The 16,087-nt window shown below is 61.9% G+C and overlaps 2 protein-coding genes across 3 annotated transcripts; both read right to left on the reverse strand.

The window, feature by feature from the left end:
• Positions 1-6,613: 6,613 nt before the first annotated feature.
• Positions 6,614-8,328, reverse strand: RTN4R (reticulon 4 receptor; the record flags this gene model as incomplete). Its single annotated transcript, XM_031934649.1, has 1 exon — positions 6,614-8,328. A coding segment is annotated over one exon (1,419 nt), but the record flags the coding sequence as incomplete, so codon positions are not given.
• Positions 6,614-13,891, reverse strand: LOC113223551. Of its 2 annotated transcripts, none has more exons than XM_026452968.1 (2): positions 8,620-13,891; positions 6,614-8,309 (listed from the first exon to the last, which is right to left on the reverse strand). In XM_026452968.1, exon 1 carries the CDS (start codon positions 12,081-12,083, stop codon positions 11,112-11,114), a length of 972 nt encoding a protein of 323 aa, XP_026308753.1. In that variant the 5' UTR covers positions 12,084-13,891; the 3' UTR covers positions 6,614-8,309; positions 8,620-11,111. The 2 variants fall into 2 exon arrangements, with proteins under 2 accessions (XP_026308753.1, XP_026308752.1); XM_026452967.1 differs by having other exon boundaries at positions 8,174-8,309; positions 8,779-13,891.
• Between the last annotated feature and the right edge of the window lie 2,196 nt (positions 13,892-16,087).

Consider the following 16,087-nt stretch of genomic DNA (forward strand, 5'->3'; position numbering starts at 1 on the left):
GCCCCTCCTGTAGGCTGCCTGCTACCCTACCCTTTCAGATCCCTGGCTCGGCGTCCCCAGACCCTGCCAGGCTGGCCTCGAGGTGTGTATCGAGGTGTTCTCCCTGCAAGGTCTTCATCATTCCCTAATTGTTCACATTTATTTTTCTCCTTCCTTGGTGAGTGGCCCTGCCAGCCTCAGCCTTGTCTCTCCTTGGTAAGCGTCATTAATGCGGCTTCCGTGCCGCGATCAGAGGGGGCTGTCCCCGCCCTGCCGGCCCTGCCGCCGCTCCTCTGCCTGCCTCGAGATGGATGTTCATTTATTGCCCATAAATCTCTGCACAGCCCTTTGTGAAGACAAATCGGAGGCCTCCTGTTCCCCAGTGTTAGTTGGGCCAGTTGGTGGTGGGTTTAATTGGCCCTTCCTGTGGAGGCTGCCCCTGCAGGAGAGGCTCGTTGCGGGCCGGGCTGGGTGCACTGCGTCTGCAGAAAGGGCCATTCTCTGTCCCTCACTTTGTCTAGTGTCTGAGGCTGGGCCATGTGCAGGGACAACGTGCGGCTCCTCCCTCAGGCTTCCAAAACGTGGCCTCCCCGCATCCACATGGCCTGACAGCAGCCCAGGCCCAGGCAAGGCCCTCTCTCCCCCAGGGGGCGATGCCTGCAGCTTCAGCAGCAACCTCCAGGAAGGAGGCCCATGAGTTCCTTGCGGTGATACGGGAGTGCTGGGAAGGGAAGAGCTTGGTCCCTTTAAATGATAGGGAAAAGGGGAAGTGCTGGGTAGAGGAGGGTGTGGTCCCTGGCTGGGGCTCCATCCCACAGATCTAGGTGAGGACAGGCATTTTGCACTTCCCAAGACCACTCTGGCCTGCCACACCCCCATCCTATGCCTATAAAACCCCCCAGACCCTAGCAGGCACACACAAGCTGCTGGATGCGGAGAGGAGCGGATTGGCAGAGGAGCACTCTGCCGGCTGGACGTCGAGAGGAACGCACTGACAGGCACCGGCATGCCGGCAGGCGACCAACCAGCAGAGAATGACCTGGAGTTTGGCTGGGGCAGCCAGAGGAGAGCCTGGGCCCGACTCCAGGGGAAAACCTTCCCACTCTGTCCCCTTCTGGCTTCCCCTATCTGCTACCTCCACTTAATAAAACCTTGCACTCATTCTCCGAGCCCACGTGCGGTCCAATTCTTACACCAAGGCAGGAACCTTGGGATGCAGAAAGCCCTCTGTCCTTGCAATGAGGCAGGGCTCTAATTGTGGTTTAACTGAACTAACAGAAGCCATCTATAGAGAACTAAACTAAAACAGCAAAACTAAAAGAGCACCCTGTAACACAGGCTCACTGGGGCTTCGGCTATAAACATTCACCCCTAGACACTGCCATGGGGTTGGACCTCCACAGCCTGCTCGTCTGTATGTTCACCTAGAGATCTGAGCGGCAGAGCACTGAAGCAGGCCACATCCTCATTGCATGTCCTATGAAGGGAACAAGGGGACCTTTCCTGTTTCGCCAGCACACAGCAGGTGCCTAATAAATGCATGGCCAACTGGTCATAGAGAGAGGGACCTTCCGTTGAGCCCAGCCACAGTACAGGCTGGGAGGGCAGGACTCCTGCCTAGCTTGGCACCCTTTCCTGTGCTCTGGTGCCTGTGAGCCTGGCCCTGTCCCCTAGTCAGCAGGCCTCTGCTGACCCCACATGCAATCTGCTGTTCGTGCCAAGAAAGTGCTGCCTGTGTGACTCTCAGAATGTCAGGCTGGGTGCTCCTCCACTGAGGTCAGGGTCAGGAGTCCCTAGGCCAGCTCTGGGGGGCCCACAGGGCGTGAGGGGGGCTCAGGCAGCCAGCCCAGCCCAGCCTGGTTCCACTGCTTACTGTGTGGCCTTGGAGGGCTCCCTTGGTTTTCTGGGGCCTGGGGAACCAGGCTCGAGCTTGGTCCTGTGGTCTGAATCCAAGAAGACAGGTTGTGGGTGGGGACAGTTGGAGAGAGGGGCAGCCTCGCCTCAGCTTTGGGACTGTGTGGCAGAAGCAGAAGCACCCCGTCTGGCCCTTCAGCTGGAGGCCTCAGCCATCATGGCCCTCTGTGAGCTCCTCTAGGGCTGGACCCAAGCAGGGACCTCTTCTTCCAAGAGGGTTTACTCATTCCTCAAAACAGGCACAAAAAGCAGAGGGCTATCGAGGGGTAGTGACCTGCCCCTGGCTCTGGCCGTGCGAGTCTTGGCACTAGGGATCCACTCCATGACCACCTGGCTGGGTGAGAACCAGCGTGGAGGATCAGGGAGAGCTTCTTGGAGAAGGGAGTGGGGTCAGAACTCAATACTGAGCAAAGTGGAAGGACCAAGAAGAAGATCCTAAGGAGTTCTGAGGCTGGGGGCTGGGGATTGGGAGCCATAGGAGAGACGAGGCTGGACAGGTACCTGCTCCTCCACCCACTGGCTCAGAACTCTAGGCTTGGCCTGGCAAGGGTCCCCTGCCCCTGGGATCAGGACTTCCCTGCAGCATAGAGGTGGGTAGGGAGTGTGACCTACCTGGAAGGGGCTTCTGGAGAGGTGTACCCTGGCAGAGCCCCACCTCCCCCAGGAAAAGACAATAGCACCAGGCCCCAGCCCTGGAGAAGCCTGACCAACCAGGGAAGTCCCACGGCCTCCTCCATGGAGCTCCGCCTCTAGACCTAGGGTTGGCACTTTGGGGTCAGGCCAGCTGCTGGGGAGCCCTGGGCCCTGACACATGCACCCTCCCAACAGGAGTGGGGCTCTGGGGGCCACTGGGCTCACACCCATCACAGCCACTCTCCAAGGCCTTGGCACAATGGGGTCCTTGAGCTGCTGTGCCCCGGGGGGTGCGCTGAGATACGCCCTTTGCTGACAGTGGTCATTGCACTTTTCCCACCCGGGCCTCACGTGGGGAGCCCTGCCAAGCCCAGGCTGTGGTGTACACAGGGGCTGGGCTGCAGGGCAGGGCTCTGGAGTGGCCTCACCCGGAGCAGGGTGGGAAAAGGAGTCAGCTGGGGTCCAGGCAGGACTAAGGCCAAAGCCACCAGTGAGAAATCTGGGCATGAGGGTGGCCACCAGGCGGGCACCTTGGGGGAAATTGAGTCAAGGGCTGCACTTCCTCACTGTGGCCAGAGGTGGCCTGAAGGTCAGCTGACCAGACACAGAGCTGCCTCAGTCACAAGCCCGCCACAGCTCAGTGTGCCACCCCTGAGTGACATCCCTAGGCCGACTGGCACAGTGGAGGGAATTGACACCCAGGGTCTTGTGATGTCCCCGGGCACTGGGATGGAGAAGCAGCGCAGCACTCTGGGGCACAGACACAGTTGGCAGCGAAGGGTCTGCTCCCGCGTGGCCTTGGGTCCAATCCTGCCCCACACGTCGCTTCATGCCTCTGGGCCTCCGTTTCCTCACTGTGCCCTGGGGACATTAGCAGTGTCTTCCAGCAGGGATGTGAGTGTGAGGTGCCCACTCCTCCCCAGGGAGGCTGCCAGCTGCAGGCAGCCTGGCAGTGAGGAGCCCTCACCCCTGCTGCCACCGCAGTGGCCAGCCCCCGGGCCCCAGCTCACACCACAAACACTTGCCTCCCCCTCAACTTGTTTCCGGCATGTTCTCCGTCTCGCTGGACGTTAGTTTACCATCGGCTGCTGAACATTCCGCAGCTTCTATTATTTCAGAACTAATTTAAGGATTAAAAAATAATTCTCCCAATTACTATGCAAAGCCCTGGGCAGCCAAATAAACAGGGGGCAGGTGCTGCCATCCAAGGAAAGACCCCCCCCTGCAGCCTTGGGCAGACAGCTGTGCAGGGCAGCTGCGGTGCAGCTCAGCCCCCAGGGCTGCAGGGGTGGAGTCGGGGTGGCTGAGAGGGATCCCCGGGAGCAGCCCAGCCTGGGCCCAACATCTGAGGGTTGCTTGCCCATATCCCCCACCCAGGACGGCTGCAGCCACAGTGAGCCCAGCCCCAGCTGTCACCTCCACCAATTGTGCTGGGTGGTGCTGCCCTGGCTGGGCCTGCGACACAGGGACAGGCTCATGAACTGTGAAGGATTCAGTCCACAGGGCGCCTTGGGGCTGGCCAGGCATCTTTGGACGGGGCCAGGAGAGTCTGTGGTAGACCAGCAGCCCACATGGGGTGGGGGGCCAGGGTTTGATACACTCAAGGCTGATTCACGCAGCTTTAATTAGCTTCCTGCACCTACTCTGAGGTCTGGGTGATCAAGGCTGGGCACCAGCTGCCACACCCTCACCCCCTGCCTGGTCCAGCACCTGACCTCAGGGGCCCAGCCGGCCAGGGCTGGTCAGGCAGAGCTGGGGAGTGCCGGGGTGGGCGCAGGAAGGAGCTGAGTCCCTGGGCCCTGGTCCAATGCCCCGCCCCCTCCCGGCCCCTCGTCAGCAGCGGCCGGCCGGTGAGCTCATCTCTTCCTGGGCTGTAAATATCACCCAAGTGCTCACGACTCCCAAATGTGTCCTCCAGCCGGGCCCCTCTGCTGAGCTCAGCCTGCACAGCCCACACGACACCCCCGCCCAGATGTCTTCTGGGCCTCGACAAAGCGGCCGCTCCTCTCGGCGCCCCCACCTCAGGGACGCGCACCCCGTGCCGGCTGCTCGGGGCGGACGCCTGGGAGCCCTGCCTGCCGCCTCCACCCCATGGGAGTGTCCATGCGTCCTACTGAGTCCAACTTAAAACTCGTCCACTTCCTTCCGGATCCTCTCACCCCCTCCTCAGGCCTGGTCGGACTGTGCCCAACTCCCCACCCCTGCCACTGCACAGGCCCCCACTGTGGCCTGGAGGGGAGGGTGCAGAGCCCTGAGGGCAGCTGGTGGCGACAGCCCCGAAGGTGGCCTGAGGGTGACAGGTGCCTGCTTCTTAGTGAGGAGTGGGCCCAGCGGAGGTAATGAACTCCTCGCCCTGGGAGGCGTACAAGCTGAGGCAGGACCTGCTGTCCTTCCACAAGCCACTGAGGGCGCCAGCATCCACTGCAGGTGGGTCGCTCAGGTGGGGCTCAAGGCTCTTTGGAAATGAGTGGCTTCGGTTTCCTGGCTCTGACTGCAAGGAGCCCCCAGCCTCAGCTGAGAGCCCTACCCCAAATCCAGCAGTTTGGCTGTATCTTCTCAGGCATGACAGGGGCCACTTGGGAGAAAAACTGGATTAATAAAACCCTGCCCATGCCAGTGCCCAGGCACAGCCTGGCAGACTCCTGGGCCTGGTCGTGGGGTTGCAGAGACTGGGGGTGCCAGAGGTGCTGATGGTGGAGCTCCAGGCACAGGGCAGAGACTGCACAAAATCTTGACACCAGGCTGTCCACAGAGAGGCCTCTGCTGGGGCCGCCAACACTCTCCTGGGCCCAGAGGGGCTGCAGAGGTAGCCCTGGGCAAACAGCACCCCACCCCCGCAGGGCTGCCCTGCCTGAGCTGCCCTCAGCTCCGGGGCAAGGCTACTGGCCCTAGAGCTCAGGTGAGCAAAGGGGCAAACTGCAGGTGGAGGTGTGGGCAGCCACTTGGGGGGACCTCAGCACCTATGGGCACAGGCACAGGGTCTCTCAGAAGAGACAGTGCATGTGGGATGATCCTGAGGAGGGTACGGGTCAGACAGGACCACCGCATCCTGACTCTGCCTTGTGCTTGATGGGAGGGGTCTGAGCTCCCGCCTTGGGCCACAGCACAGGCACAGAGAAGCTGGCGGAGGAGCTGGGGCCTTGGCTGCAAGGCACGTCCTCCCCCCTTCTTCTCCCTGCTTCTCCTCCCCCCAGGCTTTTGGAGCCCCGGCCGCCCCCACGACCATCTGGCTCCACCAGCAACGCTCCCCCACACCCTCCCCCACGCCACTGTTTTTCTCCCTCTCCCCCTCCCCAGCCACTGCCCTGGTGGGGAGGGGGCCCTTTCCTGGGAAGGCTTCCTGGCCACGTGGCCCTTCCCTTTTGTTTCTGAGTCCTCTTCTGCCCAGGCCGTGGGAAAGTGTGCCTGTGCATATTTCTGCCTGTGCGTATTTTTGCCTGGATGCGTGTGCTGCTCTCGAGTCCATGGTATGTGCCTGTGTGTGGATATGTGTTCCCTGCCCTGCTGTGTGTGCATGCGTGTATGCATACATGGGTGTAGGGACATGCAGACCCACCAGGGCTTGTGTTTGGGGTGTGGGTATGGTGTAAGTGGGGGTGCCCCGGGCACATGCACGTGGGGTCTAGTGTGACCACCGGCAGTGGTGTAAGGGTGCATGAAGCCCCCACTGGGCCTTGAGGCCAGGCCCGACCCGCCCAACTGTCCTTAAGGGCCTTGCTCTCCTGTCACCCGCCAGGGGTAGGAACAGGGTCCCTCATCCTCCGCCTCCTCCTGGGGGCTGCCCGGGCAGGCTGACTAGGGTGGAGGGCCCCAGAGCAAATGTCCCCGCAGGGGCTGCTATCTCCAGACCCATGGACCTGGCGTGTGCTCCATCAGCCAGGCTCAGTGACGTCAGCCACCAAGCACGCTCCATCTGTGCGGCTGGGGGGGCAGGGGCACCTGACGTTGGAGCTGTCCCAGGCTGTCCCACCCGTGGTGCCAGGCAACTCCCCTTCTTCTGGGGCCTTGTGATGGGAGAGAGGCTGCCCGTCCAGCGCCCACCCCTGCTTCTCATCGCCCACAGCACCCTAGCCCGAGAGGCCACAGCTTAAGAAAAGAGCTCTTTATTCCACGTCGTCCGATATTTTTACACAAGTAAAATAAAATGCATATCTCTATATACCGCGATCTGGGTGGGAGGCGGCGTTCTGGAACAAACGCTGCCGCCAAACCCTGTAAACATGATGGGGTGGAGATGGGGGTGGCGGGCGGGAGGCGTCCGTCAGGGAGGGCCTGGCCTGGCCTGCCCCACGGGTCGGCCGCCCCGGCTGGCTGGCGGCGTGGAGAGAGACCCCGTATGTACAAACACCTGGCTGCTGAGCACGCTCTCGTGTCCGCTGGGGGTCAGCAGGGCCCCAGCACTGTCCAGAGCACCAGTGCCAGGCCCAGGGGGGCGAGGCTGCAGGCGAGGCTGGGCAGGGCACCTGAGCCCTCTGAGTCACCAGTCCCGCCACCCCCGCTGCCTGCCTGGCCCAGACGGCAGTGGCTGCGGGTGCGGTTCTTGCGGGAACAGCCTGGCCTCCGGCGAGGGCCTGAGGTCGGGAACCCTGGTGGCTCAGAGCCCTCGGGCCGCACTGCGGTGAGCGGGGGCTCAGCAGAGCCAGGCAGAGTCCCAAAGGGGGAGTCGTTGATGTGCCGTGGGCCAGAGCCGTTGCCTGGGGGGCTGTCACCAGGCGGCACGCGTCCCTTCAGCGCATTGCCTGCCGAAGCCGGTCTCCCAGGCTCCAGTACCGAGGCCTTGTCCGCGGCGTCTGGCTGGCAGCACTTGGGAAGCCCCAGCGGCTCCTCGTTGGTGGCCCTGCCAGTCCAGATGGGATGGTAAGGGCCGGTGGCCACAGCGCAGCCCTGCAGGTCATTGGCAGCTAGGCGTTTCAGGTCACGACCAGCCAGGCGTTGCGGGAGGCTGCAGGGCACCTCGGAGGAGGAGCCGCGGAACTTCTGCAGCCAGGCCCAGAGCGGGCGTGCCCGGCAGTCACACACCCAGGGGTTGTCGTTGAGCCTCAGGTACTGCAGGGCACGCAGGGGCGCCAGGGCCTCGGTGGGCAGCGCTGATAGATTGTTGGCAAACAGATAGAGTGTCATGAGGCGGCCAAGGTCACGAAAGGCGTGCGGATGCACGTGGGCCACGCGGTTCTGGTGGAGCAGGAGACGGTCGAGGCTGTGCAGGCCGCGGAAGGCGCGCTCGGGCACGCTGGAGATGCGGTTGCCGTGCAGGAAGAGGTGTGTGAGGTTGCCCAGGTCGCGGAAGGTGTCATCAGGCAGCGCCTGCAGCGCGTTATCCTGCAGGTAGAGGTACTGCAGGGCAGCCAGGCCACGGAACAGGCCCGGACCCAGCTCCTGCAGGCCGCAGCGGTCCAGGTGCAGCGTGTGCAGGCGGCCCAGGCCGTGGAAGGTGGCAGGGTCCACAGACCGGAGCTGTGCATTGTCGCTGAGGTCCAGCTGCTCCAGGAGGGCCAGGCCAGTGAAGGCGGCCGCGTCAATTCGGGCCAGCACATTCGAGTGCAGCCACAGGATGGTGAGGTTGCGGCAGGCGCGGAAGCTGGCAGCTGGCACATGTGAGATGCGGTTACCGTGCAGGAAGATGCGCTGGCTGGAGGCAGGGATGCCCGCGGGCACAGCCTGAAGGCCCTGCTGGGGGCAGCTTGTTGTCACCTTGGGCTCATTGTAGCATACACAGGCGCCTGGGCACGGGGCTGCCACCCGCCAGGCCTGCAGCCACAGCACCCATGCCAGCAGCCGGCTCCCTGCGGGCGGAAGACAGAGTGGTTAGCAGGCAGGGCAGGGATACTGGAGAAGTTGGAGGGTTTGCTAGAGCCAGGTGGGCCCTGGGGATTGGGTCTCAGGAAGGCCTGGGGCTAGGTCCAAGATGTGGCCACCACCCTGGGAATCACGGTGTTGGGATCCCTGCTTCATAGGCCTCATGGACGACGCTGGGCTAGAACACGCCTTGGAGTCACACACTCCACCCTGGAAGCCACATCTGCAGACTCCCCATATCACACTTCCGGTGCCCACACACCCGGAGCAGCCCACTGGGTCACCAGGGGCGCTCACTTGAAGGCCTCCTGGAATGGGCGCTGGCAACTGCAGGCACCTCCTCAGGACTCCGGTGAACACAGAGCCCGCACTGCACGAGTCTCCGGGGCTCCCAGTGGGGGTTCCACCCACAGGGCCTAGGAAACACTGCAGCGGGGCTGGGGTCCCTCTGGGTACCTCTGCTATCTCAGAAACAAGCTCCTGGATGCCCAAGGGTGGGGGTGGAGGGCGAGTGTGTCCAGGGCTCGGGAGGAGGAGTCACGTCCCACAACCACCCAGGCAGGCTGCTCCCTCCTCCACACATCCTCCTTTCAAGCACTTCCTGACTTGGCAGGAACCCCTCCTGAAGCCTCCGCCCCCTGGCCTCATTCTCTGCTCCATCTCCTCCCTGGGAGGAGTTCGCTCCTCCCCAGCCAACCCCTGCAGTGCCAGCTGCCTGCACCCCTCCCACCCAGATGCCATCAGCAAGGACAGCCTCCCAGTGGGTTCTCCCTCAGCCCCAGGGGCCTGTAAGCCCTCCTCCATTACAGGGCCAGATACACCCGGGGCTTCACCAAGGCCCTGCATGGGCAGTAGTACCTGCTGGGATGCCACATCCAGAGCTGGTCTCACCAGTGGGGTCACCCACTCCGGAGTAAGCTTTCCTGCCTCTCATTCCACCATTGAGCCCCTACCCCTTTCGAATGCTGAAAATTCTTTCCGCCTTCAGCAGTGAGTCTATTAAAATGTGAATCCCCCCGGGAGGGTTATAGCTTATCAGCCAACACTTGAGTTATCAGCTAACACCTGCATTGACAGCTAACACCTTCCTCGGCAGCTGGCTAAGAGCAGGATTCTGCAGACAGGAGGCCAGCTAAGTGCTGGGGTTGGAGCCAGGCAGGAGGAATGAGCGGACCACAGGCCAGCTTCCCCAACCCAGAATTGTGACCCCGGGGCCCTCCCACCCGCAAGGGGCCCCTGCCCCACTGGGTCCTGTCTACTTGGGCAGACAGTGCAGATGCCCCAAACATAGAGCCCAGCAAGCCCAGAACGTGCAGTGATCGCTGGGCATGTGCGTCCTCCCAGACTCAGGTTCACAGGTCCTGAGACCCCTTTCCCCACAGCCTGGGGGCCTCCTCTGCCACACTTCCAGCCCCAGGGCCATTTGTTGGCTACTAGGGAAATGGCAGCCCAGGGATGGGGGTCTGGAGGCCCCTCCCTGGGTGGGCTGGGCGAGGAAAGCACCTGGCCTTGGGTTCTCTTTAAACTGCAGACACCCTCTCTGCTCTCTTCCTATACACTCTTCCTAGGAAGGTGGGGCCTGACCATGCCAGCTCCCCATTGCTGTCTCACCTGCTGTCACCAGAGAGAAAACTGTGCTATGTAAATGGCACTTCCTGTCCTGGGGCCAGGTGGGGTGGAGGCCCCAGGTGCTCTGGGGGCAGGGGCAGGACTCACATTACCGACCATACCACCGACTGTGGGGGTCACCAACTGAGCCTTGTCACCAACTATACGGTGTGGCTGTACCCACCAAGACTAGCCACCCATGGTGGCCACGCCTGCCACACCACCACTGAGCCACGCCACCATCCCACCACCGTCCTGTGGCTCCAGGCCTGAAGCTGTGGGCTGTGAGTCTGGCTGTGGTCGGGGCTCAGCTCACTCCCCCTGAACCGAGCCCTGTGCTCGGAGGAGAGGGAGATCCCTCTCCTCCCTCCCGAAGCTGCTGTGTCCACTCTAAACATGGCCCCAGTGAGGAGCCAGAACTGAGCCACACGGTGGTGTGGGGTCAGGGGAGACAAGGGAGGACATGGGGGAGTGGCCACGTGGCGCTCAGTTCTGCCAGGAAGTGGGTATTGGGCACAAAGACACGGCTTGGTTCCTGCCGAGACAACTGCTTTTCGTAAACCAACTTCTGAGAGTCGGGTGAGGTGGGCTCTCTCCTCGCTGTAGCCACGGTAATTGGCTCCAGCCCAGCCCCCCTTGGGGCCTGCCCACTGGTCTCCATGGCAACCCCTCTGCTGAGCGAGCAGGAGGGGGCATCTTTTTATGAGATAATCAAACCTAACTTTGCAGCATGGGTTTGTCTTCACAGCTGGGGCCCCGGAGTGAGGGAGACCCAGCCAGGTGGCGGGAGGGCATCCTCTGACCCCACCCCAGGGGGCCAGACCTGTGACTCACCGGCCTCCTCCCTGTCCCCATGGTGGACCGCAGCCCCTCACAACCCCAAAAGACCTCCCTGGCCCGTGGCCCCTGACCTGTTCCCTGGGCTCTGCAGCCTCGAGGCCACAAGGTCTCTGTGGCCCTCTATCTGCCTTTCTCTCTCTTCTATCTGCCCGGCCAACTCTAACAGGATACTCTACTGTCCTTCTGGAGACAGCCTGGCCTCCCTGCCTGCCATCACCCCACTTTCCACTCTCACCCAGTCTCACCCTGGTCCCAATTCTCACAGATCATCCAGTATGAGCTCTGTCCTTCCTGCCCCCTGTATATGGGGTGAGCAACCAGCCCTGCCACGGCCCCAGCTCTCACAGAGAAACCATGGAGATTGTGCCTGTCCACCGTCCCCACCCAGGACAGCCCTGCGGCCACCTGAGCCTGTGAGGGCCCCAGCGGGCTGTCCTCCGTGTCCAAGCTGCACACAAACTGGCACATCTGTGCCTCTCCCACCCTCCCAGGCCAATTTGCATCTCTTCTTTCCTCCAGGGTCTCCTCCTGGGACCCCCCCAGGATGGAGGGGTGGCCCTGCTGGCTGCCAGGGCTGGGTTACAGCTGGGAGCTCCTGTCTCAGCCCAGGCCTGGCTCCAGAGCCACGGTCTGGGGAGGGCTGGCTCTCCTGCCTGGAAGGCTCTGAGCTTTCCCAGGGGGGACAGTGACCGGATACTGACCCAGGGCCGCTCCCTGCAGCAGCCAGACTGGGCAGGGCAGGACCCAGGATTACCAGGCTGAAGGCCTAGGAGGCTGGGCAGCAAACAGTCCAGGACGTGTGCCCCTGATGGGAGCAACAGGCGGCCCAGGTGGGCACCTGCACCATCAGCTCCGCTGAATGGAGGGCTGTTCACGTCCACCACAGGAGGGAGTGAGGAGGGAGGAGGAGGGGGGAGGGTGAGGAGGGCAGGAGCAGAGGTGAGGGGTGGAGAAAGGGGATGGGGAGGTGGCGGTGGGAGGTTCTGGGGATGCGCCCAGCTGGCGGGCAGGCAGGCGGCTGCTGAGGTCAGCAGCTCACCCCAGCAGCCCAGGTAGCTAAGCCGAGCCGAGTAGGGATGGCCTTCTTCATGTCGTCCCTGGCCCCAACTGTTCCTGGGGCCCCGCCCACCTCCATGCCCTGCCAAGCCTGGGTTGAGGTCCCACAGGGATGCCTCTGCCTCTGCCCAGTGAGGCCAGGAGGCAGCACAGGGCAGGCAGCTGTGGAGGCCCCGAGCACCGGCTTTCATCGCACACAGCTCGGTGCCTTCAGGCCCCGATGCCGCCCCTGAGCTGTGATCACCGGAGGGTCCCATCACCTGCTATAAAAAGATGTGAGTCAGCAATACATTTACAGATTAGGAAACTGAGGCAGTGAGTGGTTAAGCCCTGCCCTGCTCCCACCCCAGACTACCCAGGTGGAGAGGTGGCCAAGGGAGATAGTCACAGTGCTGCCCAGAGGGACCACGAGGCGTGTCCTGCCCAAGCATGAAGGCTGGTGGCCTGGCTAGTAATGGGGGAGGGTACGGAGGGGCTGGGCTGCAGGCCACGTGCAGAGGGGCAGGCAGCGTGCTCCTGTGCCAAGGGTGGCTGGGAGGGGAATCTCCAGGGAGGTTCTGAGCTGCTGCTTCCCAGGGCTGGGGTAAGAGGCTGCAGAGGGCTGGGGCTGGGGGTGGGGCCAGCTGTAGCACAGCCGGGACAGCAGTCAGCTCAGGATCCTCTTAGACACCAGCCATGTCCCCGTGAGGCGGTCACGTCACAGACCACAGTTATGAGGCAGAACAGGAGGCCACAGCTCAGTGCACCAAGGCCAGAAATAGCTCTGGGCGGGGGTGGTTGGCCTGTGTCATCCCCACACCACAGAGGGTCAGGGCACCCCTCCCACGCCTGCTCCCCACTCCTGGCCCTCCACCACTGACTCACTCCCCCCGCCCCCCACCCATCTGTCCCGCAATCCTCGCTTGCTTCTCACATGCACACCCACCCGCCATCCATCCTCAGGCCCACAGACACGTGCAAGGGCAGCCAGAATTCCCATGGCGTTTCCTGTGCCCTTCCAGGGCTCCGGGTGCTGGGGCAGGAGGTTGGCAGCAGCTCCTGGTGGGGGCAGTCTGCCCTTGAGGGGTCCTGAATCTCCTAGGGAAGTGGGTACCAGCCCCTGTTGCCCTGGCTCTGGCCCCTGCTCCTTGTTAATCTTGGCTGCGGTGCCAGGGTAGGCAGTTGAGGTCAATACCAGGCAAGGACACCTGCCATGGTGAGAGGGCACTGGGCCCAGACTGAAGCAGCTCCAGGCCTAGCTAGCTACATGCTGTGGAGGAAACTGAGGCCCAGTGTGGGAGCCTTCGGGACTGGCCTCCTGAGTGTGCCTGGTGCTCCCTCAGCCCCTTTGGCTCCACGCCTTGCCCTGGCCAGCAGGGTTTGTCCCTGCCCCATTATGCTGGGCTCACCAGAGACGACGAGATGTGGCTGGGTCCAGGGCCAGCAGCCAGGCCATGGGCTGGGCCCTTCAGTCCAGCAAATTCTCTTGGAGGGGGTGTCAAGTTTATTGACCCATTTTACAGATGAGGAACATGAGAACTGGTGTGGGTATAATCAATAGCAAACACCATCAAAGGTCAAATCCAGTCATATGCTACTTAAAAGAAACGTGCCTGAAAATACATAAAATCTTATAATTAAATATATTGTCAGACAAATAATAACAAGTAAAGCAGGAAAAGCCACAACCCCGGGGGCTAGCGGGGCTCCCAGCCTCATGGCCCCAGGGGTGTTGAAAGGTCTTGCTGGGCAATAAAGGCTCAGCCACCCCCGCTCCTAACCTGAGCTCCACAGTCCTGTTTCCAGCCAGCAGGGCACCCTCAGAGGGTACACCTTTCAAGTCAAAGACCCTGAAGCTAGCAGAGGATGGCCTGGCCCAGGTGAGAGCTGGCAGCACTGGATGGCACCCTCACCCCAAGGACACATCAATGTGAGCCACAATGTGCAAGATCATCTACTCCCTTGGCCCTCCCTCTGTCCCTTGGCAAGGTGTGAAGTGGCCCCTGTCGCAGGTGCTGTGTGGAGTGCTGCCCACACGAGACCAGGCCGAGGAGCCAGGTTCCAGGCACTCATGGCCCAGAGCCAGCTGACCACAGCTGGCCACCCTGCTGCACGACAGGTGCCCTATGGGAGGGTTAGGAGCCACAGGGGCCTGAGCTGGCCCCAGGCAGCATGAGGATGTTGGCAGGAGCCCAGGAGCCCACTGCCAGCCAAAGGGTCTTGGCAGAGCTCCTAGCGGGCAGGATCCTTGGCCTGGCACCTAGGCCTCAAGGATTCATGTTTGGTCAAGGCTGGGCTGCCTGTGTGGAGGGCTCCAGAACCTTGCCCCATCCAGCCCACACACCCCTCACTGGAGGTGTACCCTCCTCGGCTCCCACCCCAGTGAGCCCCACACTGGGGGTCCCTGGGGGCTCTGCCCAGTGGAGGCCTCACCCAGCCCAGGGCACAGCCAGTATTCCCTTGCCCCACAGGAGGCTAGAGCCCACCCTGCTCCTCCACACTCTATCAGGAGCCAACAAACACCCGCTGCCTAATTATCTGGAGAATTCTGTCTCCACCAAGGGCTCATCTTGGTCCCGCAGTTAATTCAATCCAGCAGCCACAGCGAGCTGAGTCCCCAGAGGACGCTAATGAGGAAGTGGCCGGTAGCTGGCATGCTCCCACCCTGGGGATGCACCCTGAGCCAGGCCTGGGCCCAGCATTGCCATACACCTGCCTCCCAGACCCATCTGCCTGCCTGACCCCGCCCAGTACCTGGTGCCTAGCCCTCCATTCCCATGGGCTAGCATCCAGACCTAAGCCCCAGCCTCCCATACTCCCCCAGGGCCCTAAATCTGCTGCACGCGCAAGGCTGACCACTGCCTGTGAGCCCAGAGTGTTGGCCTTGACAGGGCAGGAGGAAGTACAAGAGCACATGCTCAGGGTGCACGAGCCAGAAGCACAGACTCAGTGCATGCGATGGGGACCCCTGGGGGTGCACACAATAGGCATGCATGCTGGAAACACACAATAAGAGCCCCCAGGCTGGTCAGGGCTCAGGCAGAGTCCATTGAGCAGTAGAGGGTTGCTGGGATGTGAGCCCCTCCCAGGAGCCAGGGCCTGGCTGGAGGGTCTGCACGCCACTGCAGCAAAGGAAGACGGGTGGGCACATCCCCATGCGTTCTCTCGCCCTCGGCACTTGTAAAACATGATCAACCAGGCAGGCGAGCGGCCTCTGCCCGAGCAGAATTTATTCTGCTGTGAAAAGACACGTGTGGGTCCTGAGGCTCTTGCCGGCTCGTTCTCAGCAGCCTCAGATCAGCCTCAGTCAGCAGGAGAGCAGCTGGACAGGCTCCCATTGGAGCCATCCCAGGGACCGCCCAGCCCTTCACATCAGAAACTGAGCTGGGGGCAGCAGTTGGCCCATGGCACAGGAGCAGTGCCTGGTAAGACCACGGACAAGCCCAGTCAGGCAGGGCCAGTGGGATCCAGCGCTCCCCAGGGGATGAGGGGTCCAAGAGGTGGCAGAGGATCCTCCTCAGCCTGGGACGCTCCCATTGGAATTCCTCCAGTTGAGGCCAGAGCTCCGTGTCCGGGGGCTGGAGTGGAACCCTTTTCAGAGCTGACGGGCCTTGGCCTCCTGTTCTACTGGCACCTGGCAAACTGGCCCAAGGGCTGGCTGCTGCTTCTGTAAAGGATGTGTTATTGGCGGCCAGCCACACCTATGTGTTCACGCATTGTCCATGGCTGCTTTCCCGCGACAACAGCAGAGCTGAGTTGTTATGACACACTGTGTGGCCCACAAAGCTGGAATTATTTAGTATCACACCATTCACATCAACAGTTTGCCAACCTGGTTTGTGAGCAAGCCGAGTGTGGGGGCTGCCACCTTCACCCTCACAATGGCCCCAGCAGTTCACTCAGACCCCCACCTAATGAAAAGGAAACCAAGGGTCAGAGAAGACCACGGTCCTGCTGAAGTCACATAGCCAGGTGAAAAGAGCCTAGTAACTTCAGTGCAGGCTCAGCTCTGTGGAGACCTGGGCAAGGTCAGCATCGCATGGAGGCCTAGGGTGAGGGGTTCTAGGCAAGAAGGAGACTCAGAAATACCTAAATACTCTGCAGGTCAAAAGAAAAATATCATTTTTGTAAAGAGGCTGTCAGGAGGCTCACAGTCAAACGTGCATAAAATAGGACAACTTAACACAAATAAGTTGGGAGGGGTGGCTCACACAGCCTCCTGAGTAGCTGGGATTACACACACACACACACACACACACACACACACACACACACACACACA

This window comes from Piliocolobus tephrosceles, chromosome 19 (genome assembly GCF_002776525.5).
Source record: "Piliocolobus tephrosceles isolate RC106 chromosome 19, ASM277652v3, whole genome shotgun sequence".
NCBI lineage: Eukaryota > Metazoa > Chordata > Mammalia > Primates > Cercopithecidae > Piliocolobus > Piliocolobus tephrosceles.

What these genes read in the sequence shown, in the direction of transcription:
- LOC113223551 (XM_026452968.1), bottom strand. Translation starts at nt 12,083, where the DNA reads ATGGGACCCTCCGGTGATCACAGCTCAGGGGCGGCATCGGGGCCTGAA.